General features: G+C 47.1%; 1 protein-coding gene across 1 annotated transcript in view; it reads left to right on the forward strand.

Annotated features, from left to right (window-relative positions):
* LOC144179500 (gamma-aminobutyric acid receptor subunit pi-like) overlaps positions 1-25,400 on the forward strand; it is a 95,570-nt gene that overhangs the window by 44,678 nt on the left and 25,492 nt on the right. Inside the window, exons 6-7 of the mRNA XM_077707880.1 lie at positions 6,811-6,893; positions 8,165-8,290. Coding sequence (XP_077564006.1) covers positions 6,811-6,893; positions 8,165-8,290 — 209 coding nt within the window. The remainder of the gene's footprint in view (positions 1-6,810; positions 6,894-8,164; positions 8,291-25,400) is intronic.

Below are 25,400 nucleotides of genomic sequence, written 5' to 3' on the forward strand. Positions count from 1 at the left end.
TCGGCAGCGTCCCTCTGTTTCCGAAAGCCTCGTGGCGTTGCCTTCCCACGGGGTGCTGATGGATGCTGGGCACCGGCTTTCCTTGGTATTTGGCTGTCGGATGGCTTGCTTGGAAAAGACGGTGGCTGGTAGGGTTGCGTGCACCTTTTCTCTACAAAAGGGACGTCGCCCTTGCAGAGCGCACTTTTAGGCGTGCACTGATGTGGGATGTCTTCCGAGGTGCGCTGCCCACATCCTTGGCAGCGGCAGGGTGTCGGATTTGGCCAGACGCCAGCCCTATGCCCTACTGTTCCGCAGGGCAGGCATGCTTCCGATTTTTGCTTGTGTATGTAGCAGGGAAATTCTGCTCCCCCGTAGTAAATAAGGAGGGGAACCTTGGGTCCGTCAAATGCGACAAGAGCGATTTTTGTCGTCCCCATGCGATGGTGTTTATTCCCTGGGGATTAGATGGATTCACGAGGTTTTCAGTTATGTCTGGCGGGGTGTCCTCGGGCGGAATTCCGTCTACCACTCCTGTATAGGTATCTTCCGGGGAGTTCACGTAAGGGAGGGGGCTGTAGGCGTGATTCCCGATGTTGAGTTGGCGCACCATGCTTTGTTTTCGCCCTTTCTATGCTTGTTGTGCTCACAGCAAACACGTTTCTAGCCGCGTTAGGACGGAGGATGTCTTCTGCGGCTTGTAGTTTGCTGAGCCCAGCAGCAATGAGGGTTGCCAAGCCTAGGATGCCGGAGCTTATTTTGGAGACATCGAGTCTTCCTTACGGGCGGAAAACGACTTTCAAGTGCCCCGTGGTAGTGGGGCGGACGTAGTGTATGCTTAGCAGCTGCTTGTTTAGTCGAAGAGGAGCTCACCGTTTTCTCTGAGGGCTCCTCGGCACATAGAGCTTGTTGCTATTCCCAATTGTTGCCATTTCGCCTCCTCTGATGGAGGTTATCAGAGTGTTCCGTACGCCTAGGCAAATGCACCGGATCCACAATAGGATACGGCGTGAGGCAAGAGCAAAGTCCCTTGTCCAACAACGCCCAACGCGGTCCCCTGTGGTATACACCGTTGCCAGTCCATAGCACGACAGGGACGCATCGGCAGTAGCGGTCCTGCACAGAGGCAGAAGAAATGGCAATCGGTTTAGCCATAGCACCCAGCTGGTCTCCACATCTAAGAATCATAACCGATTCGAAATCGAACTTAGTTAATTTTTTAAAGGGCAGGGTATCATCAAGAGCCTTGGACACCCTGCTTCAAAGGCCCACATCTCATAGCCGGACCTTCCGCAGCATCAACTAATTTTGTTCATCAATATTCACTACGGAAGACCAGTCCCAACTACCCTTACAGGGAACCTATTAACATCACGGCTGAAGGTATTGCTCGGCTAATAACCGACCTGAAATTATATACATCTGCTGGCATTGATAACATCAGTTCCAAAATACTTAAGAACACTATTTCCGTTCCCAATCAAATACTGCCGCTCATCCGGACGTCTTTCTTCTCATTAGAAAATTGCCAAAATAGTTCCTGCATTTAAGGCTGTTAGAAATTAACCTGGTAACTACCGTCCGATCTCGTTAACTTGTACAGTAAAGCCCGCTTATATCGAACACGGAAATAACGAATTATTGCCTATATCGAACCCTTGTATAATTCTGGTAAAAATTGCATGCATTTAAAACTTTTTATATCGAACGCGATTTTCCTCACAATGGATATATCGAACTCTCCCGTGCGGGATTTTTCGCTATTCTTAGGCATGCGGCAGGCTTTCCCGCGATACATCTGCGCGCAGTGGTGGCGCAGGTGTCGCTTGCGACTCCCGCGCGTGCTCGGGCGCGTCCAAACCAGCCGTGGCAGAGTGGACCAGCTCCACGCATGCATGCCGTTGGAGCCGAAAGCGCCACATTCAGTGCTGCAGGCTGCGGCGTCACCGAACTTGAAGTCCGCGCCACTCGCTGGCCGCACTTGCTCGGTTCGCTGGGTTCGCCGTTACTCGCTTGTATCCATGCTTGTCCCCGCTCTGTCGAAGACACCGATGTATCACCCCCTTTCCCCTCTCTAATCTTTCATCCACCTCCTTTCCTCCCCCCCCACCCCGCACTGTGTTGTATGCAGGTGAGCCCCCACATGGGCTCAATAATACACCCAGTGCACTTCGTTTCCTTTCCACCTCTGGAAGATGCCGAGGGCTCCGTACCGCTTCCGAGCACGAGCGAAGCCGTCGCTGCCGTGCACCCTGCTACGGCGATACTGCAGTGCCATTCAGGGCAGCGGTCTTGTGATTGGCCACTGTTTAGATGCCGTGGAGCAAGCAGTCACCAGAAACGCGTTGTTCTCCAAGAAGCAGGCTACACTCACGCAGTTCTTCCACCCCAATAAATTACTGTCTTTTTTTTCTGAGAAAGTGTCGTATCAATAGTGAACTGCAGGGTCGTAAGAGCTTAGCGTTAGCTCGTGCCGTGGCTCCGTCGGCAAGATTGCTCTCATATAAGTGTTTTTTGCTTCTCTTTCTGTATCGAATTTTTGCTATATCGGACTATTTTACAATCCTCGCGCTGTTCGATATAAGCGGGCTTTGCTGTACCCGTTGCAACTTACTGGAACACATCATGGCTTCACAGTCCAATAATTTTTTTTACTAGCAAATATTGGTTCAGAAAGGATGTTTCATGCGATTCACAGATTTTTGAATTTACATACGACCAGCATTTTAACATTAATAATAACAAACAAATCGATTGTCCTTTTTTTGATTGCCCTAACGCGTTCCGCCGGGTCCGTGATTGTCACCTAATTTCGAAACTACCATCCCTCAGATTATATTCATGGACCCTTACATGGCTGCAAAATTTTTTCTCTTCGCGAGCAGTTCACAGTTGTAAATTTATCTGCTCTTTCTTGCTACGTCATTTCCGGTGTTCCACAAGGCATCGTTGTAGGACCCTTGCTAATTTAGATATTCATCAACGGCCGGTCTACAAACATTTTATCTTCGATTTTCTTTTTGCTGGCGATTGCATATTATATCGTAACATTATCCGTGCTGACGACCCCATCACTCTTACAAATGACCTCATAACTGTTTCACGTTGGTATAAGACCTGGCAAATGCATCTTGACGAATCCTAATGTGTAGTTAGGCTGCCAATTCTAAGTTAATATACTTTTTAAACAGCTCTCCCGCCTCTGGAGCAGCTTGAAATAAATACCTCGGGGTTCACTTCACTTTGAATCGGTCATGGGCTTCCCATATCACCGCCGTTTGCGCCAAGGCCTCGCGATCATTGGGGTATTTACGAATAAACTTAAAAAGTGCGCCTACCCTGCAGTATACTTTTGTTCGTCCTCAACTGGAATTTACTATCCCTGTATGGTAGCCTATCCAAAAATATCTAAAATAAAAATATATGCTTGAAGCCATCCAGAATAGAGCAGCACGCTTTACTTATCGAGATTATAAGAATTCTCAGAGCGTTACCCAGATTAAGCATAATAATGACATCATCTTAATTGATGCACGTTGTTTCATTGCTCTTCTGGGGTTCGCTTCCCGGCCGCGGCGGCCGCTTTTCTGATGGAGGCGAAAAGCAAAAACGGCCGTGTGTACGAGATTTCGGCACACGATAAAGATCCCCAGGTGGTCAAAATTAATCCGGAGCCCTCCACTACGGCGCGCCTCATCGCCTGCGTTGCGTCGGCGCGTTAAAACCCCACAATCAATCAATCATTGCTCTTCTGTGTTTGTTACACAAGTATATCTATGGGAATAAGCTGTCACCCCCCCCCCCCCCGTCTAGAAAGACCGTTGCGCATGCCAAAACGTTTGCCTAACAATCTCACTTACTCGCGCATTTTCGGTGATACATTAAATTTGAGCAGTTCTGCTCTCCCACGTCCCATCTCTCTGTGGAACCATTTACCGGACACCATCATTTCCGTACCAAACCATGCCTCTTTCCACTACCGTGTAACCAGCAATTACTCAGATTTGCTTTCTTAAACTGTTAACCGACTTTTTCTTTTGATTTTGATTGATTGATTGATTAATTGATGGATTGATTGATTGATTGCAGGGTTTAACGCGCCGACGCAATGCAGGCGATGTGGCGCGCCGTAGTGCAGGGCTCCAGATTAATTTGACCACACGGGGATCTCTAACGTGCGCCGAAATCTCGCACACACGGGCGTTTTTGCTTTTCGCCTCCATCAGAAAAGCGGCCGCTGCGGCCGGGAATCGAACCCGTGCCCGCGTGCTCAGCAGCACAACGCCCTATCCACTGAGCCACCGCAGCGGGTCGACTTTTTGTTCTCTGCCGTATCTTGTGAAGCTGCATTTCGTATGTGCTGCGCCTCATAATCTATAGTTACGTCTTAGCGATATATCGTGTCCTTGTGTTTTCGCGCCTTGTATTCGAAATGCAGTGTAAGCCTCACCTGGTGCATATTATGTTTAGTTGCTGTTCTGAGATTTAATTCTGCTCCAACCAATACATAGACGAATACCCGACGTTTCGAAGCCCGCTCGGTTTCTTCTTCAGGGGTGACTGGGGCCAGGCTGCAGCTGCATCTTATAGCCTTTCACTTTTGCTGGCCTCGCACAAAGTCCCTCTGCGGCACGTAATCCGTGTGTGTACACCGAAAGGAGAGTGCCAAGCGAGCGATTAATGTTCCCAGGGGTGCGTTGGATATGCCATGGAAAAGCCGTTTCCGCCAGTTCGTTTCCATTGCTTCTACTGTTTTTAAGTGCAGAGCATTTTAAGGGCTCGCCTTGTCGTTGTAGCTCGCTCGCTAGACTTTGTTGGATGTGGGAATGACGGAAGCAGGTCCACTCGGCAGCAGTGTCTTACTGATTTATTCGACGCAGGGACTGGCGTCAATACAAGCTACAAGTCAAGAAGAAGCACACACAGATACGGCTGCTGGCTTATAAAGCCAGCGCACACTACGTCACCGTCGCGCAGATGGGCGCGCAGATCTTCATCAGAGTGGTTTCTTGGGCGATCGTATCAAGAGATTGCACCACGCACGCGCTACGCCTAACACCACAGTATGCCGAGCAGCCGGATGTAACAGACCCAAGTACAGCTACACGTCGTTCCGTCGTAGCGGCTGTCGACGCGGCGTAACCCAGAGATTGATTGACAGATTTTAACGCGCCGACGCAACGCAGGCGACGAGGCTCGCCGTAGTCGAGTGCTCCGGGTTAATTTTGACCACCTGGGGATCTTTACCGTGCGCCGAAATCTCGTACACACGGGCGTTTTTGCTTATTGCCTCCATCAGAAAAGCTGTCGCCGCGGCTGGGAATCGAACCCGCGACCGCGTGCTGCGTAACCCAGAGGCTTCGAAAGCCAAGCGGTTTGTATAGACATAGGCGTTCGATATTCGTGAACCGCTGGCGCTTGTCATACATCTTCCCGTTGTTTAGCGCAAATGAAGCTGTAGGTACATTTGGAGGAAAATACCTATACGTAATTAACGGCAGCATCCGCGTTCATTTAGTTAGGAACGCTCGCTGGGTTGGTTTAAGCGAAAAAAAAGTGCCAGTGCAATGCCGGCAGACGTGCTGAAGGAAAAGCAAGCACAACAAGAACAGAACTCTCGCTGGCGCAGCTTTAGGTACGGGGTGCGCGAGCACTGCGAAGGCGGAAAATCTGAATTGAATTTGGAGGTAGCAGTGAGCGGTAGCAGTGAGGGATAACGGCGCTACAGCGCATTGTGGCGAATCACTGATCTGCACTTCCGACAGCTTTCATACTGAGTGGAACGGATTTAATTTTTTTTACCTCCCCTTACGCTATGCCCCTCGTAGGCTTGTAAGGTTTTTGCAAATAAATAAATAAATAAATAAATAAATAAATAAATAAATAAATAAATAAATAAATAGATAATTGTTCAAAAAATAATAAAAAAAAATAAATGTGGTCACCTTCACAGCATGGCCTAATGGGAATTGAGAGAGCCAATCAGACTGCTGGAGATAACGTTCGCCGATAGCCTCGAAGGACCCCTGAAGATAGCCCGCAACCTGTTTGTTGTAAGGACCGTCTCCACACTTTCGGCGATATCCTCGACTATTTTCACCAGGATCGTGCCTGTTTCCCACCACCGCATCCATCGCTCAGTCGCAGGCATGCAGTCCTTCTGAGGCAGCTTCAAACACTATCATTCCCCACTTCACATCTCATGTTCATCATATTTCTTGCGGAACATAAAGACACTTGTCCCTACTGTTCTGTAGAACAAGCCTCACTTCACCACATGATTTGGTCATGCCCAGTCATATGATCATCACGGAGAATAACTCATCCCATTGTTCGTAACATATCCTTCCCAGAGTGAGAGGCGGCCATCTCTAGCCCAGCTCCCCTCGTGCAAGAAGCGCTAGCCCAGTTGGCTGAAGACACCGAGCTCACAAAGCAGCGAGAACCCCGCTATCTAGATGACTGAGTGAATAACTCAATGGTATAGTCACTGCAACTTTTGGACCAAATAAAATTAATACTACTGCTGCTCCCTGACATGCTGCAGCAGGATCCCACCTGCTGCCACAACATTCGTTTATAGATTGCGACCTCAACCACAATTAACTCAACCGAAACCTTCCTTACCCAGGGCGGGTTCTGACTAGTAGGAGACCACATTGCCAGACTTATTTCCGGTAAACCGGCAAGCTGACCATGCCCTGCCTGCCTGCCGTGCCCGGTACTGGCATGGCTGGTGGGCAAAGTATAGGGTGATGTCGCCTGGCAGTGATTTCGCCTCAAAACAGATCTACAAACTGTCATACCGATTAGTCTGTCTTCATGTTGCAGGTACGTATTCAAGGCCTCTTGCGTGATCAACCTCGAGCTGTATCCACTGGGAATCCAGCATTGCCCGTTCAGGATCAAGCTGCGTGAGTGACCGCGAACGTCAAAAGCTTTCAGACTCAAAACGTCGCAGTGCTGTGCTATACGCTTGAAGGACATAGTGTGTCATTTTTAAGTTGATATTGAGAGAACAAGGTTCACCCGAGTGCAGCGTGTTCACGGAGACCGTTTATTTGCAATCTCGAGGGGGGAACCCACGCGCATACCCCATGATGATGAGTATCTACAAAGATAACGAAGTGTTGGCGCGTCAGCTAATGATGATGATAATGTACATGTGTAGAGGGAACATTTTAAGCACTGCAGATTCTTCGCACCAAGGGCGGCTCCGTCAACCTTCACCAGTGGAATGGCCAAGAGCGCTCACAATATGTATAAATGTGGTGATGACTAAAGTAAAGTAAAACAACTAAAAATCCTCTTCCCGCGCAGCCGAAGTTTTCAACCAAAGGCAGCCCTCTATTATGAAAGCAAATATAATTCAGGGCATCTCTTACTAATGCCACCGTTTTGTTCAGAACAAGCAATGTCATCAGACCAGGCCGGTCACTAGACAGTGCGTTTTTGCAAGCGACCCTAGCGGATGGCTCCAGGCCCGCGTTTGTCTGTTTCCAAAAACATCACGGAACTCGCCCATTGGACATGAAGCGCGTGTGTGCGTGAATTTTGTTTGTTTATGTTTATAGTTTAAGGCAAGCTTATTACCATGAACTGTTTGGTAGAGTTATTTCTGATGTGCAAGTACAGCGCTGGTGGGTATTTTCCTGCTTTTTTTTAGGGTGGGGGGGGGGGGGCGGCGTCGAGCCTGCTGTCTTGTACTTATTTGAGATTGAATGAAACCGCTCTCCGTTGTATTCGTTCTAGTGGGTTACAGAGCTTGTTGGAAAAGGGGAACCACGTGACATTCAACATTCTAAGGCAGGCCTGATGAATGTAGATGCGAGTATTTCTGTTTTGGGCCGAGATTTCTGGGAAGGACGCCCCTAAATATTTCCCCTGGGTAAACGCGTGAAATATTGTCTAAACGCGTTAAATTTCCACGGAAGGAGAGAAAAGAAACGGGACAGAGTCACATAACGTGACTCTGATAACGTCCGTAAAGCTATACTCGTGGTATTCTGTACAGTAGGGACTTGTATAGGCGCAATTTATACGCCTTTTCTTGGCGCCAGGTAACGGTGATTCACGGCCGGCCTTCTTGAGCAGGGCGCGCTGCCAGTGAGGGGAAAATCGGCCAGAGGATAGCAAAGCGGGCGGGTTTTTGCTGCCGCCTTCACTTGGCTCCCTCTGCTCTCAGGGCGGCACACGGAGGCTTCAGTGCAGCTTCACTGGGCCGTCGCGCCCCAGACCGGCGTGCGAGCCTCGCCACGACTTCACACTGTAACTGTCACCAGGACCGACCAGGCGCTGCATTCCATCGCCGGTAAGCTGACCCTTGATGGTGTGCACGCCCTTACACTGCACCACGCGTGGGTGTTCGCCCATCTTCTGCGATACCACAGTTTTGTCACAGCATCAAGATAAAACCACTCGAGAGCTGATAGAAGCATTTCACATTAAACGGTCCGGAGATAGATGTGTTAGTGTCGCGTCAATTTTTATAACAGACAAAGAATATGTTTATCTATGCAACTTGTTGCGATTGTAGTGATTTCTTGATATGTTATGGTTTTGCTGTTTTAATCCTTTACCTTTCGATTGTCGCGTGTACACCGGTATTGAAACCCTGTAAAAAGTGATCTTCATGGTTTTATCTTGGGCGATATAAACGCAGCACGCGAGATGTTGAAAGTATATATTTGTGTTTCTTTTCAATAAGCAAATAGTTGCGAGTTAGCGCCGTGTCGTCTCTGTTTTCTACTTTCGTCCCTGTTGTGTGATCGCTTCCACCTTCAAGATGAACAGCTACCAACTAGCCCAATTGTCCGTTCTACTACGCATCCAATGTTAGCGGCTAACATTAGCGGGGGCAATTTGGCCGAAATAAGCACAGGGAGGAGCATGTTTCATTTTGACTAATTTGAACACCGAAGTATTTACATAAGCACACCGTACGGGGACCGATCAGTAGGAAACGGAGCAGGAACATCGGAGCCGTGACCGAATTAGGGCGCGTGAATGTTCCCTCTCGCCCCCCATCTCCGTTAAGCATGGAGGCCTCCTTTGAAGGGGCCCTCTATTCTGCGTCTCTGCCTGGGCATGCTTCGCGGCTGAATATACCTGGTTTCTACGTGTCCCTGCGCTCAAAGCACTGCGCGAATTATTGAACAATGTTTAGTCTTCACAGAGCCGAAAAAAAGCTCCAGGGGAGTCTTTTTCAAGGAAAGGCGCGATAAGTTGCAACCTACGAAGGCATCGCGCAGATTGTCTCCACCCCGAAATATAGGTTTGAAGAAGCATTGCTGCATTTTCTGTTTTTTTTTTAAATGAAACATGACGATTGCTGTTGTGTTTTTCTGTTTTCCTGCCTGGATTACGCCTCATCTAGCCTTGGTTCACATGTGAGAGTTTGGGCAACTTTGTACTCCATTGAAATAATGCTTACAGCGCGAACATTTAGACGAAGGATGAAAGAGAGTGGATACACGGACAAGCGCTGTTGAACTAATGATTTATTTCGAAAAACCATACCTCGGCAAAGTTGGCGCGGCTCAATCAAACTCACTCGCAATTTTTTTTTCGAATCACCACTCACTCAAACTCAGACTCAAAGCTGAGCAGCACATCTGCGCTCACTGAAACTCAAGCTCACATTGAGCGCAAAACTCAGAACTCCTTCGGACTCAAAACTTAAAATGTACTCAGAACTCAAAATGTACTCAAACTCAAAATGGACTCAAAACTTATATGTACTCACAACTCAAAATGTACTCAAAACTCAATATGTAGTCAAACTCAAAATGTACTCAAACTCAAAATGTACTCAGAACTCAAATTGGACTCAAACTCAAAATGTACTCAGAACTCAGAATGCACTCAAACTCAAAATGTACTCAGAACTCAATATGAAGTCAAACTCAAAATGTACTGAAACTCAAAATGTACTCAGGACTCAAAATGGACTCAAACTCAAAATGTACCCAGAACTCAATATGGACTCAAACTCAAAATGTACTCAGAACTCAAAATGGACTCAAACTCAAAATGTACTCAAACTCAAAATGTACTCGGACTCAAAATGTTCTCAGAACTCAAAATGTACTCAAAACTCAATATGTACTCAAACTCAAAATGTACTCAAACTCAAATGTACTTAGAACTTCAAAATGTACTTAAACTGAAAAAGTACTCAGAACTCAAAATGGACTCAAACTCAAAATGTAGTCAGAACTCAAAATGGTCTTAAACTCAAAATGTACTCAGAACTCAAAATGGATACAAATTCAAAATGTACTCAAACTCAGAATGGACTCACAACTCTATCGTGTTAGGAATCCACTGTGGCTCAGATGGACTCTGATTTTATTAGCATTCAGTGTTGTCAAATTCATGCGTGGTAAAAATATTACGGGTGCGAATTCGTGAGCTCAAACTCTTGCATTCGGCACGACATGACACCGTAGCTCCTGTGAGGTCGGAAACAATTTTTGTTGCAGATTTAATACAGCTATACCTGCTGCCCATGATGACTAGCGCTGGTTGCAAGCAATGGTACGTATATATTGGATACCAAACTCTTGATGTAGGCTCCGTGTTCGTGTTTATGACAGAGGTGGCCCAGGCTCGATGGTGGGCTGGGGCCCTGGGGCGAAACAAACAAGGTTGGGCGAGGGGACGTGCGCTCACTGCTCAGTTCATTTACGTCGAAGTTGTTTAGGGTTACGGTTCCGTGCTTCTTGCTCTGCATCCTGAAAAAAAAAACGCCTTGTATCAAAATGAACTGTCGCCGCGAATCTCTGAAGCGCGAGGCGTTCATGGATATGCATTTGCTTCTTTAATGCGTAGCATTCTTTGCCGAGTACACCCCTCCCTCTCCCGCGGCCAGGATTGTGTAACGCCCTGCATTTCCATAAAAATGCAGATATCACGGTAGTTCAACCTGTAATAATTATAAAAGCGTAAATGTAGAAAATTGATGAAAGTAAATGTTAAAAAACTAAAAAAATGATAAGAAAAAATATCGAAAATGGTGAACCGTGTAACACGGGAGTCATGGATAGTCTCAGATTGGGTTAAAATTCAGAAATATGTGGCGCTAAAGAATGTAGGGTATCAAATTGAGGGTGCCGAGGAGGGAAATCACGTGCGACAAACAGAAAAGTGCCTCGTTGTTTGCTGAGGCACTTTTATTAGTTTTTATTAGCATTTGCTAGGGGAGATGAGCTCTCGTAGCTCGGCGCAGCACCACGCTATCGTGGTAAGCAATTACCGCCACCGTACCCAGCTGTTAATTTGCAGCATGCATGCGTGTGCGTGTGCGAGTGCGAGTGCGAGTGCGCGTGCGTGCATGTTTGTGAGTGTGTGTGTTTGTGTGTGTGTGTGCGTGTGTATATGTGTGTGTGTTGCGTCAGTCATCTGTTCTTTCATGGTGTTTGAGATGTAGTCGTTGGAGAACTGCAGAGCCCGAGTTAATTCTTTTCCTTTACATTGTCATCATGTTCTAGTTCTGATATCTTGCGCTGATTTCTCATGGTAATAAAATCAGTTCGAACGCACACGCAAACTGCGATGCTTATTTTTCTGAAGTGTTTTCCTTCTGTCGCAATGTCTGTTTATGTCTTGGTGGCTCTGTTGCCTCTCTATCTCCTACACTCTAGGAAGGAGTTAATGTCTCACATGTAATTGGGCAATTCTGGATTCGAGTGCACATTTGTACAATGTGGGAAGGAAATTGTGGACACGAAACGCGGCCGCAAGGCTTATTCATAAAAAAATGTGAAATTCGCCTTTGTGATGAGCTCTGATGCCCCCTGTTACCTATGGTCGTCCACAATTTCCACAACACCATATGTGTCGAAGGACTTGCTTGTTTGTTGGGACACGGGGAAATGGAGAAGTAACGTTTGAATGGCAACTATTTGCAGAGAGTTTTTGTGTCTTGTGATTTAAGTTCGAGAGCTTGGCATGGCTTTTGTTCCTACCCCATGCCATCCTGCCTCGTTGGTTCAGCAATTAGACGCCAATATTTTTATTTCTATCTGATTGATTGATTGATTGATTGATTGATTGATTGATTGATTGATTGATTGATTGATTGATTGATTGATTGATTGATTGATTGATTGATTGATTGATTGATTGATCGATTGATTGATTGATTGATTGTAGGGTTTAACGCGCCGACGCCACGCAGGCGATGAAGCGCGCCGTAGTGGAGGGCTCCGGATTAATTTTGACCACCTGGAGATCTTTAACGTGCGCCGAAATCTCGTACACACGGACGTTTTTGCTTTTCTCCTCCATCAGAAAAGCGGCCGCCGCGGCCGGGAATCGAACCCGCGACCTCGTGCTCAGCAGCGCTTTTATTACTATCTACCGTATTGGTGGACATCTCTGGACAAGCCCTTGCATGTATATAGCACAACTGCCTTACGGGTTGGCAGGGAATTTTGGTTAAACCCTACCCAGCAATTAAAGAAACATACCATTTGCTATGTCCTCATAACTACAATCAGAAAGCATTTTTATATTTGTCCCACGTGACCCCCCGCGACGAGACTTTTAATTTGATACCCCACACACCCTTGCAGGATCGTATGGAATTCATACCAAACTGACCATGACTCTCATGACTGTAACCAGGACGCATTATTTAAATGTCCGACGTGATTCTCCTAACTGAAACCTTCAATTTGACACCCCACATTGTTTTCTTTAGTGGCCTCACCTTGAGTTTAACCCAATCTATGACTCATAATGACTATCTCATGATTAGAACCACGAAGCCTTTTTATTTGTTCCCCGTGATTCCCCTCGTCAAAACCGTAGATTTGATACCCTACACGCCCTATGGGTCACTTCGAATTTTAACCCAAATAAGACTCGCCATGACTATCTCATGGTTATAACCAGGAAGCATTTTTGTATTTCTCCCACGTGATTCCGGTCATCAAAACGATTAATTTTATACCCATCACATCCTAGCGGAATCAATTTGAATGTTAAACCAATCAATGACTAACCATGACTATCTCATGATATAGCCATACTGCATTTTTGTCCCACGAGATTTTCCTCATCGGAACCTTTAATTTGATGCCCTGCACACCCAGTGGTGTCATTGTGAATTTTAACCTAATGTATGACCCACCTTGAGTATGTCATGATAATAATCAGGAAGCACGTGAGTATCCTCATCGAGACCTTTAATTTGATACGCCACACGCCCTAGCGCATTGAACTTGAATTTTAACCGAATCTATGGCTTACGATGACTACGTCATGATATATCCATAAGTCATTTTCGTCCCGATGGATTCCCCACATCGAGACCTTGAATTTCATTCCCCAGATGCCCTCGCAGCGTCATTTTGAATTTTAACCCAATCTATCACTCATTTGACTGCCTGATGACTACAATTAGGAAGCATTTTTTATTTACCCCGCGTGATTCCGTTAAAAGGGACCTTTCATTTGATACCTTACACGCCTTAGCGTAATCAGTTTGACATTTCACCCAACCTAATGCGGACATTATTTCGTCTAAGTCAATTCAGCTAATTCATTTGAAACAGCAGAAGGGACAGCCCCCGCCCCCTTTTACCCCCGGCTCGCACCTCTTCCTTTGTGAACCCTAGTATATCAAGTCGTTAACAGTAGCAGGCGAACAACAAGCAAGCAAGCGCCGCAGTGTGCTTTCCCACCACCCTTTCCCACCCTCTTCGTGGATCCATCAGGAGTAAAAGTTAAGACAACCCTTTTTTATGACCTCACCTGTCAATTATCACTCGCGCGCCAGCCGCGAATACTTGGTATACAGCAAGTGCTTAGGGTCATGAAAATTCAACAAGAAAGTAAAAAAATTCAGACACCCCCTCCCTGCCAACCAATCACGCGGATCGCGATTGGTGCCGTACCCGCAGGTAACCTGAATTCCGAGCACACAGCGACGCATGAAACTTAACAGCCAACCATAGCTGCCTGCTAGGCTACTCATATGTACTCAAACTCGAAATGGACTCAAACTCAAAATGTACTCAGAACTAAAAATGGACTCAAATTCAAAATGTACTCAAACTCGAAATGGTCTCAAAGTCAAAATGTACTCAGAACTCAAAATTGACTTAAAGTCAAAATGTACTCAGAACTCAAAATGGACTCAGAATTCACTAGGCCTAAGGCGTACTCAAACTCAATCGGGCTCAAACTGAGACGGGCTCACTCGGCTCAAACTCACTCAAGCTCAAACTCACCATGCCACACTAGCCTCGCGCTCACTCAAACTCAAACTCACGCGTGAGTTTGAGTCCAAATGAGTCTCAGTCAGTGGACTCATGAGTGAGTTCGCCGACCTCTGCAGAAAACACAGATATGTAAGTTCCCAAACATTATACAGGTTGCGGGAAAAACATTGGAACCAGACAGGCACTGCGCATAACAAGGATAACCACCGTATATATACAAAAACAGCAAACAAAAAGCGTTATTTAGCCCTTGGGGAGCATCACCGCAGAGAACAGATAACCCAGTTCTTTTTCTGAAATCTCAGGGACGGCATACTGATGAATGCGTCGCCAATACGTGCCATTGCGGCGGCTTCTACTATCTCTCTTGTTAATTGATTGTTGCTCCTTGTCCGTGTTGCTGCTCCTCTGTCGTCCCTAGTCTAATCGTTTGCGCTGTAAGCATTAGCTCTGTTCACACACACTCGCAGACATTTGCTTCCCTTTGAACCTGTTGAGCTTTTTACTCTTTTTTTCTGTAGTGCATGGTCTACACCATGCGTAATCATATTTTGGTACGCCGGTACCGTAAGGCCCAGAATAGGGTGCTCTAAGTACTCGACTAAATAAGCGAACGGATGCGTAAGCAGTATTACGCTACTTCTACGTTCTACAAACCTCAGGTCTTCTCGGTTTCGTCTTGGATGCTATTTTCTGGTTTTTTAGTTAATCGGGAGAGTGTGCTAACTCAATTGCTTCAATTTTTAGTTGCCAGATTTTGCATTGAGCAGTGGAATTGGGCAATTTCTTGTCATTTTATTTCACCTTCGGCGACATTCCGCAACTTTTCATTATCACAATGCTGTGGCAAGTTATAGACCAACCATACATGGCTTTTATGACAGACATCACCACTAGCGACTTCGCAATGCTCCGGAATGACAAAAAAGTCGCGCCAATTCACCCTGTGAATGTGGTTGGAAAGCAAAGCTGTAACCGGCACCCACAACGATCACCCATGCGACGTCACTTAGATTCACTCACGTCGCTCTACAATAAAATAGTGAAACAAGAGACAAGTGAAATGTACCTCATGACACCCTCTATTACTTCAAAGAGATATTCTTGGTGAGGTTAAATTAGACCATGATGCATGAATGGTGAGTTGTATTGGTGTAGCACATCAGTGGAAACTTTTTTTTATAAAATTAAGGAAGCTCAAACCCGGCGTTAGACGATCTCACTTCTCCGCCTCTGCCGTTGCGGACGATGGCCACGAGATCGGCGGCAGAGACGAAGGAGGAGGACGAGAAGGAGGAGGAGACGCAGGAGGAGAAGGAAATACTTCTATTCAGATTTCTGAAGGGCCCAGAGTGCGGCTTAGGGAAGTGGTTCCTTCTTCACTGTAGCCCATATTCAGTCCGCGCCGCCTCTGCTTTGTGCACCGACTGAAGCAGGGTAGGTAGGGAGGGGCAGGACAGTAGCATCTCCCATTGCTCTTGTTCGGTAGTTGACGGAAAGAGAGGATGGCGCTCAGGGCTAAAGTCGCACAACCCCGATTTTGTGGCACACTGTTCGTACTTCTGAGCAAAATTTACATTCAGCGTCGTAGCGATTCGGGCGCATTAAAGAGACACTGAAGTGAATTTGTCAAGCTCCCGTTTTTGCTTGCACTACGTAGACTGCCTCAAATTAGCACACTTTTCATCGTTATTCCGGTTGGCAAATCGGTAATTATTTTACAAAGCGCGAAAGAAGAAAAACTACCATGCGCGGTTTGCGGCGGCCGCACCAACTAAGGCTGTGACGTTGGGAGGAGGGGGCACCGTGATTGGACGATGCCCAAGGTTAGGAATCAAACAAGTTTCGGTTTCGGTTTCGGTTCTGTAAAACACAACTGATGGCGTTCTTGGATGGGCATTCTCAATATCTCAGTAATCATCGTACCGCGCTTCTGCCATGTTGTCGGCTGTAAAATGTATAAGATAAGCCTTCCAGGACGGCTTGGAATCGTAGCATTCACTAGCCGAGGCCTACGCAGTACATGAACGCCCTCCGCGTCCCTGCAGACGCTCAAATGCCATGCGTTTTTCCCCCATATTTGGAGCTTGCCTCACTCATGCCTGTATCGTAAAAAGCGTGTTCGCACCAAGCCAAGGGTCTGTTGATTCTGGCCTGTGCCCACTGCCCGCAATCAGTCGGTGCTTATGGCAACAGCACGCCAACGAGAACTCGCTAGCGCGCCAGTGCCAGCCTGCGCGCGTTCTGTTAACTAGCTCGTTGAGCAATGAACGTTGCGGCCCAAAAAAAGGTGAACTCAGTATAGAAAACATCGGGGGAAAATGAAAAAGTTAACTTATAAAAAAAAGCACGTAACGGCGGGGATTAGAACTTGTGACTTGCAAAACATTTGCGATGACATACTTAGCGCTCCGGACAATTGGTCACTTTTTTTTTTCTTTATTGTCTTCTTTGACAGGATGACAAAACAAAGACACACGTAACTGATAATCTGTACACTCAATACTCAATACAACCACTAGAACTGCAGCCCTTCTTGGGCTGCAATTTCAATATTCTTTCATTACCAACAATGTTTCAATTGTGGGTAGCCACTCGGGTTTAAAGGGCTGAAGTTTCAGTATCTGCACAAAAGAACCTATTGAATCTTTGAAGTAGTGTCTGATGAGCCTGGCATCTGGGTCGGAGTAGCGTACCGCCATCCTGTTTCTCCAGATGCTATGTAGTCCATACAGCATAATTGTGTCAAGCGGCACACCGTCCTCATTTTCAACGTTCAAAAACCTACTACCGTAAGCATCGACGGGCAAATCTTTTTTGAGTGTTCACTGTAGGATGTCCCAAAAGAACACCGCTCCCCAACAGTCCAAGAACACGTGCTCAATTGTTTCTGGCTTTCGACACAGAAAACAGTGCACACCCCATGGCACAAACCATCCCTTTTCCTCCATCCAGGTCTTTACTTCCAGTGTTCCAGTATGGAGTTTAAAAAAGAAAGATTTCACTCCACCTGGGACCGTCATTCTTTTTACTCGCTTAAGTACATCTCTCTCAGGCCTTAGATTACACTTGCGGCGGTATATTGGCACTGGCAATACACTCTCGACGATATCTTTGTACAGTTTCTTCCGACTCACCCCGCTTAAGTACTCCAAAGAAAAACGCACTGAAAGAAAACGGTATGACGACACCACCTCCTTAAAAAATCCACGTACAGTTCCCCTCATGTACTCAGAGCTCACAACAAATTCAGGCAAAAGTCTTCCAAGTCGCAGCTGACAAACAGTCCTAAGAAACGCGTCTTCAACATCACGAAGAAACAGAAATCAATTGACTACTTGCCTTAAAAATAAGTGCGATAAACCAAGTCCGCCTTCACGCACTTTCCGAAAGAGGTTCGTTCTATTCGTTCTTTCCCATGAAGAACTCCAGATAAACACAGCGAACACACGATTAAATTTCTGAATATTAGCCCTTGAACAATGCAAAACTTGCATTACATACCACAGCTTGCTTATAAGAAAACAAATTGCAAACTGTGGCTCTCGCAAACATTGATAAACCCCACCCTTTCCACTTCTCTGTCTTTTCTCGAAGTTCCTTGAGTTGCTTGGCCCAGTAAGGGTCACTGTCTTGATAACTGTCTAGTGGCACCCCCAGGTGCTTAACAGGACTCGTGACCCACTGGATGTTGGCGAAAACGCTTGGCGTGGACTGCCATTCGCCATGCCAAAAGCCTAAGCATTTAGACCAGTTTACTGCACTTCCGCTAGCTAAGCAAGAGTGCTTCACGGTTTTTACTACCTCGAGAATGCTTTCTTTAGTAGTGCAGAATACTGCAATGTCATCCGCGTACGCTAGTAGTCGAACTTCCGTCATTTGCAACCGAAAACCTTGAATGTTACTGCTTTTAATGACACTTAAGCAAAACGTCTCAATATATATACAGAAAAGGAGTGGGGATATCGGGCATCCTTGCCTCACCGATCGCTGCACCTGAACTCTTTTTCCAACTGCCTTATTACTATAAGACGGGTTGTGCATTTACTGTACGCCATACGCACTCCGTTTCGTATAACTTTGCCGATATTAATGTACTCTAAAATTTGAAATAAGATATCGTGCGGCACACGATCGAAAGCCTTCTCCAAGTCAATCTGGAGCATTGCGACCCCAGATTGTGTAGCATCACAACACTCCAGAATACAACGCGCCTTATGTACATCCGTGAATATAGTCCGCCCTCTGATTCCACAAGTCTGGTGTGAACCTACAATATCTTGCATTACTGTTTGGAGCCTACTAGCTAATACTTTCATTAAAATTTTATAGTCTACATTTGTTAAGCATATAGGCCGGTAAGATTTCACATCTCTGAGTTTGACGGCATCGTCCGTTTTTGGGATCAGTACAGCGTGTGACGTAGAGAAGGATGGGGGTAGTGCGTCGAGATCGTATGCCTCATTAAAAACCATTTGCAGCACCAGCGCAATTTCATTCTTAAATTTCTTATAAAAAGCAGCCGTTAAACCATCCGGTCCTGGGGATTTTCCAGGATTTAGATTCTCTATAGCTTTCACGACTTCATCAAAAGAAATTGGGATTTCCAAGTATTCTTTTGTTTCTTCATCTAATCTGGGCATTAGCTTCAGAAAATCTCGCTTAAATATTTCACAATTAACTTCATGTTTTGCGAAGAGCTCACTATAGTACTGAAAAAAGACAGTTTCTATAATGTTTGTATCACGAGTAATCCTACCATTATTTTCTATTTCCACGATGTCATTGCGCCGCGCATGCCATTTTTCAAGGCCTAAGGCTCGTTTGGACGGCATCTCGCCCGCAGTTATCTTTTCAGCCCTTGCCCTTACAAGCGCGCTACGGTACCGCTCTGTGTCTATCGCTTCAAGTTTTTGCTTTACTGTTCGTATGTCATTTTAAGTGCGAATGCACTTTATAAGCGACCCCAAACCTTCCACCGCCGGCGGCGGCGGCGGCGGCGTCCGCAGTCCTCCTCTCCCTAGCAACGGCGTGGAGCGGAGATGAACGTCGGTAGCAACGGCGCGGTGACGTCACTTCACCACGTGACCGCGCTCGCTCCGCCTCCTCGCCGTGGCTGCGCGGGTGCGCGCCGCTCCCCGCACCGCTCCTCGCGCCATGACGTCATGGTATGACGTCACAGCGCGCCTCCTCTCCCCAGCAGCTGCCGCGCGCCTCTCTCTCCACCGTGACGTCACACTCTCTCCTCTCCCCCTCGCTCGGCTGCAGCTGCTGTGCGCCGCTGTCCCTCTCCCCTTGCGCTCGCCTCCTCTCTCAGCCACCTGGCTCGGCGCGCTCGGCGCGGCGTACCCCCCTATATATGCAGCGATAAACTGCCAGACCTCCGTGGGTCGGCTCGCGCGCGCTCACGGGCGAATGCCAACGGATTTTAACTTTACTCCCCCTCATAGCATCACCCCGTGCATTCGCACTTAACCATGTTCACCCTCGGGGAAATGCTTGGGAGTTTTTTTTTGTACTCGCCAGGTTTCATGCATTCTTCGGCTAACAAGGCTTCTACGTTTGCCCGCAATAAGGCCTGTTGCTTTGTCGCCTCTTGTTTTAGTAGGCTCGATCTTTCAATTGCTTTGATTTTTACACTCTGTTTGAAGAGTTCCCGTCCTTCACAGTGGCAGCTGTCCTCATTTTTCAAACTTTCTAGCAACGTAAGCGTATTAGCTACGAACACGTCATCTTCTAAAAGCTTCCCATTTAGTTTCCACCCTTCCCAACTAAAGGCATTCTTATTTTTTGTTTTCCTGCCAATGCAAAACAAAACCAAGCAGTGATCACTGAAAGTCACCGGACAAACTTCGTATTCTCGACAATCTGGAATCCATTCTAAGGATAGATACGCTCTGTCCAGTGTAGCGTGGCTAGTACCCTGGAAGTGTGTAAAGAACACGGGCCCATTGTTAAAAGTCGCGCCAACATCTTCTAGACCACTTTCATTAATTACATCACTCAAAATAACTGTACTTGCATCCCGAAACGGCGTTGCACTCGTTTTATCGCGCGAAGAACAAACACAGTTGAAGTCCCCCAATAACACTAGGAAACGATCCGATTTGCAATAGTTTCCCACCGATTGGAAATCTTCCTTTCGCGTTTGAACTTTAGTTGACGCATATAAACATATAACTCTCCATTCCTGATTTGACAGTGTAAAGTCACACACAATAAATCTTCCATTCACACATGCAGTGACACTTTCTATCACAGCGCCAATACTCTTTGGAATAAAAAGAAGACACCCTGCCGAATTTCCAACAGCGTGGCTGACACAAACGTTATACTGATTTTCGAACCGTCGCGCCATGCTCTCTGTCTGGTCTTCGCGGTCAATTTTAGTCTCTTGAACAGCAAAGACATCAATGTCCTTTTCCGTGGCTAATCGATATAACTGGTTTTGCCTCTTTTTCGTCGCCAGCCCTCTCACATTAAGCCCAGCAAATCGCAACGGTTTAGCTACTTCTACTGGCATAATTGATTAGCGAAACCAGGCAAAGAGCACTGCGCTTACCTTTCTAATTACTGCATGTGAGTCAATGACACTGAACCAGATCAGTTTCCGTCGCGTGAAAGTGACGACGACCGTTGTTTGTTCGCATTTCTCTTCTTCCCGACGACGACTTTCCACTTCTGCTCTAGGTGTCGCAGCCGTTGCTCATCTGTCATATCCGTAGTTTGCTCCCTTCGTCGCTTTGACGAGCCTTCTTGGTGTTCCATATTTTCCGCGTTGCTGTCTTGGGTTGCGTCCGCCGTTGGTTCTTGCTGCGTCTGGCTGGACGCGTTATCACCTGTAGATGTGGCGTCCGCCGGTAGCTCCTTTGCGTCTGTTTCTGCCACTTCGCTTACGACAGACTCCGTTGTAGCGTTCACGTCGGCGTCCTCCTTGACCTCGTTCGAAAAAGCTGAGGCAGCGTTCTACCGTAAGCAGAATGCGGACAATTCGGTCACGGGCGAGCGCTGCTGACCTTGGAAACATAAGGTATATAATGTATAACCAGTTTACACTTATATTTAGTTTTAGCATTTCAAGCAGATTAGGTGACTATTTGTTGTATTGCGCTCGTGCAGTAAGCGTCCCCCAAATTTCCACAATATCTCACGCCTAGCAATTGCGTTTCTTAGACGGAAAAGCGTTCGCAGATGTTGAGTCGTGCTGCTTGCCGCTGTGCTTGTTCGCCCAGCGCAAAAAAGTGCTTCCCGCACCCTAGTTTTACGCTGGGCGGTAAAAATATCAGTTGATTTTATTTCCTTAGTACCTATATTGACTTCGCTGACTCTTCTCCCGCCTTCAAGAGGCCTTATATTTTCCTGCTGGCGTACCAGTCAGCGAAGCGTCGCATGTGCGCTTGTGCAGCGCTTGTGTGAAGCGACCTTGACTTGGAGCTAGATACAGTGTACAAACTAACCAAGTAAAGAAAGGCAGATTCTTCCATTCACAAACGTGTCCTGGCTTCGTTTCAACTGAGCGAACGAATTGCGACGACCCGTCGGCGGCCGGCGGACGAAACGCTGGGCCGACTGACTCTGTCTGAAGGCCGGGGAGCCATGCAGTAGCGCAGCCAATTGCGAGCTGGGCTCCTCCGGACGTCACACGAAAACGCCACAGAAAATGGGCGAGCGTAAAAAGAGGAGGACAGCATTTTCGCATTAATTTTTATACTAAATAAAATCACGTAAACGCGCCCAGAGTGGTCGAAACATGGCCTGGTGACTCCGAACTACAATTTGAGCTACACACAGAACACAAATAAGCCGGAATGGGAGTAAATGGCTTGTGTCATAACTCAGTACCAATTCGGAGTTTTCAAAACTCCTTCCAATGGGAGTTTCGCCTTACTCCCATTATTTCGGCAGTTTTTTTAGTAGCATATGGGAGTTTTATTTTACTGCCACTACAATGGGAGTTTCCAGGGGTACCATTGGGAGTGTATTGTTTCCTCCAACTGGGAGTTTTCAGGGGGCGCATTGGGAGCAGTGTTGACCTGCATTCGAGGTTTTTTTTGTGTGTTTTTGTGCGCTTCATATATATGCGCTGCAGTGGAATTTATTACTGCATTTGGGAGTTCTTAATAAGGGCACAGGCCGCATTTTTATTTTTCGTTGGGGATCACGTAATTTCTAGTCTTTTTCCGCTTCAAACGTTGAATGGCGAAACGTGAAAAGTTTGTTTTCTGCACTGCTCCAACTGGGAGTTTTCAGGGGGCGCATTGGGAGCAGTGTTGACCTGCATTCGAGGTTTTTTTTGTGTGTTTTTGTGCGCTTCATATATATGCGCTGCAGTGGAATTTATTACTGCATTTGGGAGTTCTTAATAAGGGCACAGGCCGCATTTTTATTTTTCGTTGGGGATCACGTAATTTCTAGTCTTTTTCCGCTTCAAACGTTGAATGGCGAAACGTGAAAAGTTTGTTTTCTGCACTGCACAGTCAATTTATTGCATAAAAATACATGGATACGGTACACGTGTGAACACGTTAATAAGACAATAAAACACTGAATCAACAAAACACCTACATCGAGAACACAAGGTATCTTGGTAAGAACTTTATCTACTACAACACTCAACAAAAAAAAATTAAGCCATTTGCAAACAATGAGGTCACCATGGTGTCGGTGCGCTGTTTGCTTGCACCTGCCTCCCAAACGCTGACGTTGCCGCACCCCCTGGCACGTTCTTCTGGAAGCCACAGCAGCACATTCATTAGAGGGATAGCAAAACGCTTTAAATCTGCGGTAACAAATACATAAGCATATTGGGCATCTGACCTGAAAAAAAAAAAAAGAAACGGCACTGTAAAGACGCTGAACTTGTCACTCTTGTGTCCAACTTTCCGTAATGTCTGAATGTTTGTTTAAAGCTACGCAAAATTGCACTTCTGTCCGAGACACCTGCGCTCACTAGTTCGTCAAAACGAAGTGTTCTGCTGTTCAAAAAAGTGCGCGACCCTTCCTTGTGGCGACCAACTTCTCAAAATGCTTCATTTCCCTCTTTTCCTTGCGTGTATACTGTTCTGGGAACGAGCTTCAGGTTTTACCCCCCCACTGCCCCTCTCTCCCCTCACCGAAAGTTAAGGAAAAATTTCGGTCGGTGGGACGCCTGCGCCTGCCCCCCTTCAAAAAAAAAAAATAAATAAAATAAGCAGTCGTCTGTCGACTCTACAGAATGCTCCCTCGAATGGCGTTTGCTGGTTATAGTTACACGCGCGTAGCGTACGGAGAGCTCCCACGGAGCCCCGACCTTCTCCCTTTCCAGTGAAAGCAATTAATCGCCGGCGGCACGCGGCAGTCACCCTCCTCGTAGCAGGCGCGGCTGGCACCACACCTACTTCTCAAGAAAAGCGGCTGTCCTGCGACGTTTGACCGGCCAACTTCACCCTCGCTTGCCAGTAAGCCACAGACACAGCCTAACAAAACACCTAACAGCTGTCCAGAGTTCGGACAGTTTTCATTCTGCTTGCGAGTGTGAACCAGTGAGTGTTCTGCTCGAGACCCGCGCAAATACGCATTGCTTTCACACCGTTCGGCCTCCCCAATGACGTTCCGGGCATGGTGCCGTCTTTCACGCACAACGCTCACCTCCAGTGGCGGAGAATCGCCCGTGCAGTGGCGCGGGAAACACGTTGAGTTTATTTGACGCTAGAAGGGGCACAAGTCTGCCAAAATGTTGCGTACAATAAAAAACGTGAAAATCTTACCTTCAACCACCTCGCAGAGGCACAACCGCGTTGTTTTTAACGAGCCACTCTCAGCGATCACTGCATTTAGGCCTCGCGTCGGCTCGCTGGCGTATTCCGTCGGGTCGAAGGTCGGTGACACGGAGGCGACGTTGCAGTCCGTCGCACGTAAGTCCAGGCTGGTTCCACAATGTTCGCAACGAGCTTCGGTTGTTGGGAAGCACTTCACATCCGTTCGTCCGGCCGCAAGTTCACACTGGCAATAAATTTTCGGGGGCGCTGGAGCTCACACGACACACGACACCAACTGGCAGCCATTTTGTAAGGACGCGTAAAGGAGGAAGGGGTGAAGGAGGAGGAGAAGGAAATGGAGGTGGCGTGGGAGTTTTTAATACTCCCATTAGGACAAACGCAGTAATCACAGCCAGATACTGCATTTTGTGAAGAGGTACAACCGTGGTAAATGCGCTTATTTACGACGGCTTGTGGCCCCCGGTGTAAACTGGCAGTTTTTCTACCATCATACTACCACACGTGGGAGCAGGCCGCCTGTCGTGAGGAGTTTAAAAGACGTATTCCAGCCAAGAAACTCCCATTCAGGCTAACTTGTGTTTTGTGTGTAGTAATCCTGCAATGTTTACATATCACTTCAGTGTCCCTTTAAGTGAAGACGCGTCGGGTAAGGAAAGGAGCCGGATTGTATGAGCCGTAGGGTAGTTCGTTGTTCTATGGAAATGCCAGGGTACGGTGAAGGTAGGGTCTGTCTCAGAAGGCGATAATTCTGGGTTATGTCCCTGAAAGAGACAAGCGGGTGACTGTCCTCTAGAAGCTCCATAGCACGGGGGGTAAAAGGGCAGGCTTGGTGGGCGTATTCGTTGCCCTCCATGGAAGCGTGAGCGTGTGTCCAGACAAGCTGAATGGAACCATTTGGGGAGTGGTTGTTTAGCACACGCAGTGCCGGTCGGGGCACCAAACCCGACTGGTAATTCCGGTAGGCTTGTTGGGAATCGGTGACTACCTTCCGAACCCCTGGTTGAGTGAGAGCTAAAGTGATGCCTGCCTCTTCTGCTGTCGTCATGTCTTTGGTCTTGAGTGAGGCACAAGCTAGGAGGCTGGTTCTGTAGCTGGCCACGATGGTGGCGTACTGCTTCCCTCGACGTTTGGAAGTGTCTGTGTAGATAACTGCATGATCCCCACCGAGGGTGGTGTTGAGCGCTTGAGCCCGTGCTTGTCGGTGACCCTCGTCGTGTGAGCGGTTCCTTTTTCTAAGCAAAGGGAGCATTTTATTTCTTGTCGCCAAAAGTCCAGGAGTACATCAAGCGGGGTGCGATTCTGTGCTGCCTAATCTCGTGAAGGATGCGGCGACTCGGCGAAGTTCTGCTCATTCGGAGCTTCTGAATAGAAATATGGCCCTCTATCAGCTCTTCCACCGTGTTGTACTGCCCCGTGCTAACCAGCCTCTCTG

Source organism: Haemaphysalis longicornis, unplaced genomic scaffold (assembly GCF_048455015.1).
Source record: "Haemaphysalis longicornis isolate Haplotype H1 unplaced genomic scaffold, Haemaphysalis longicornis Haplotype H1 scaffold_4, whole genome shotgun sequence".
Lineage (NCBI taxonomy): Eukaryota > Metazoa > Arthropoda > Arachnida > Ixodida > Ixodidae > Haemaphysalis > Haemaphysalis longicornis.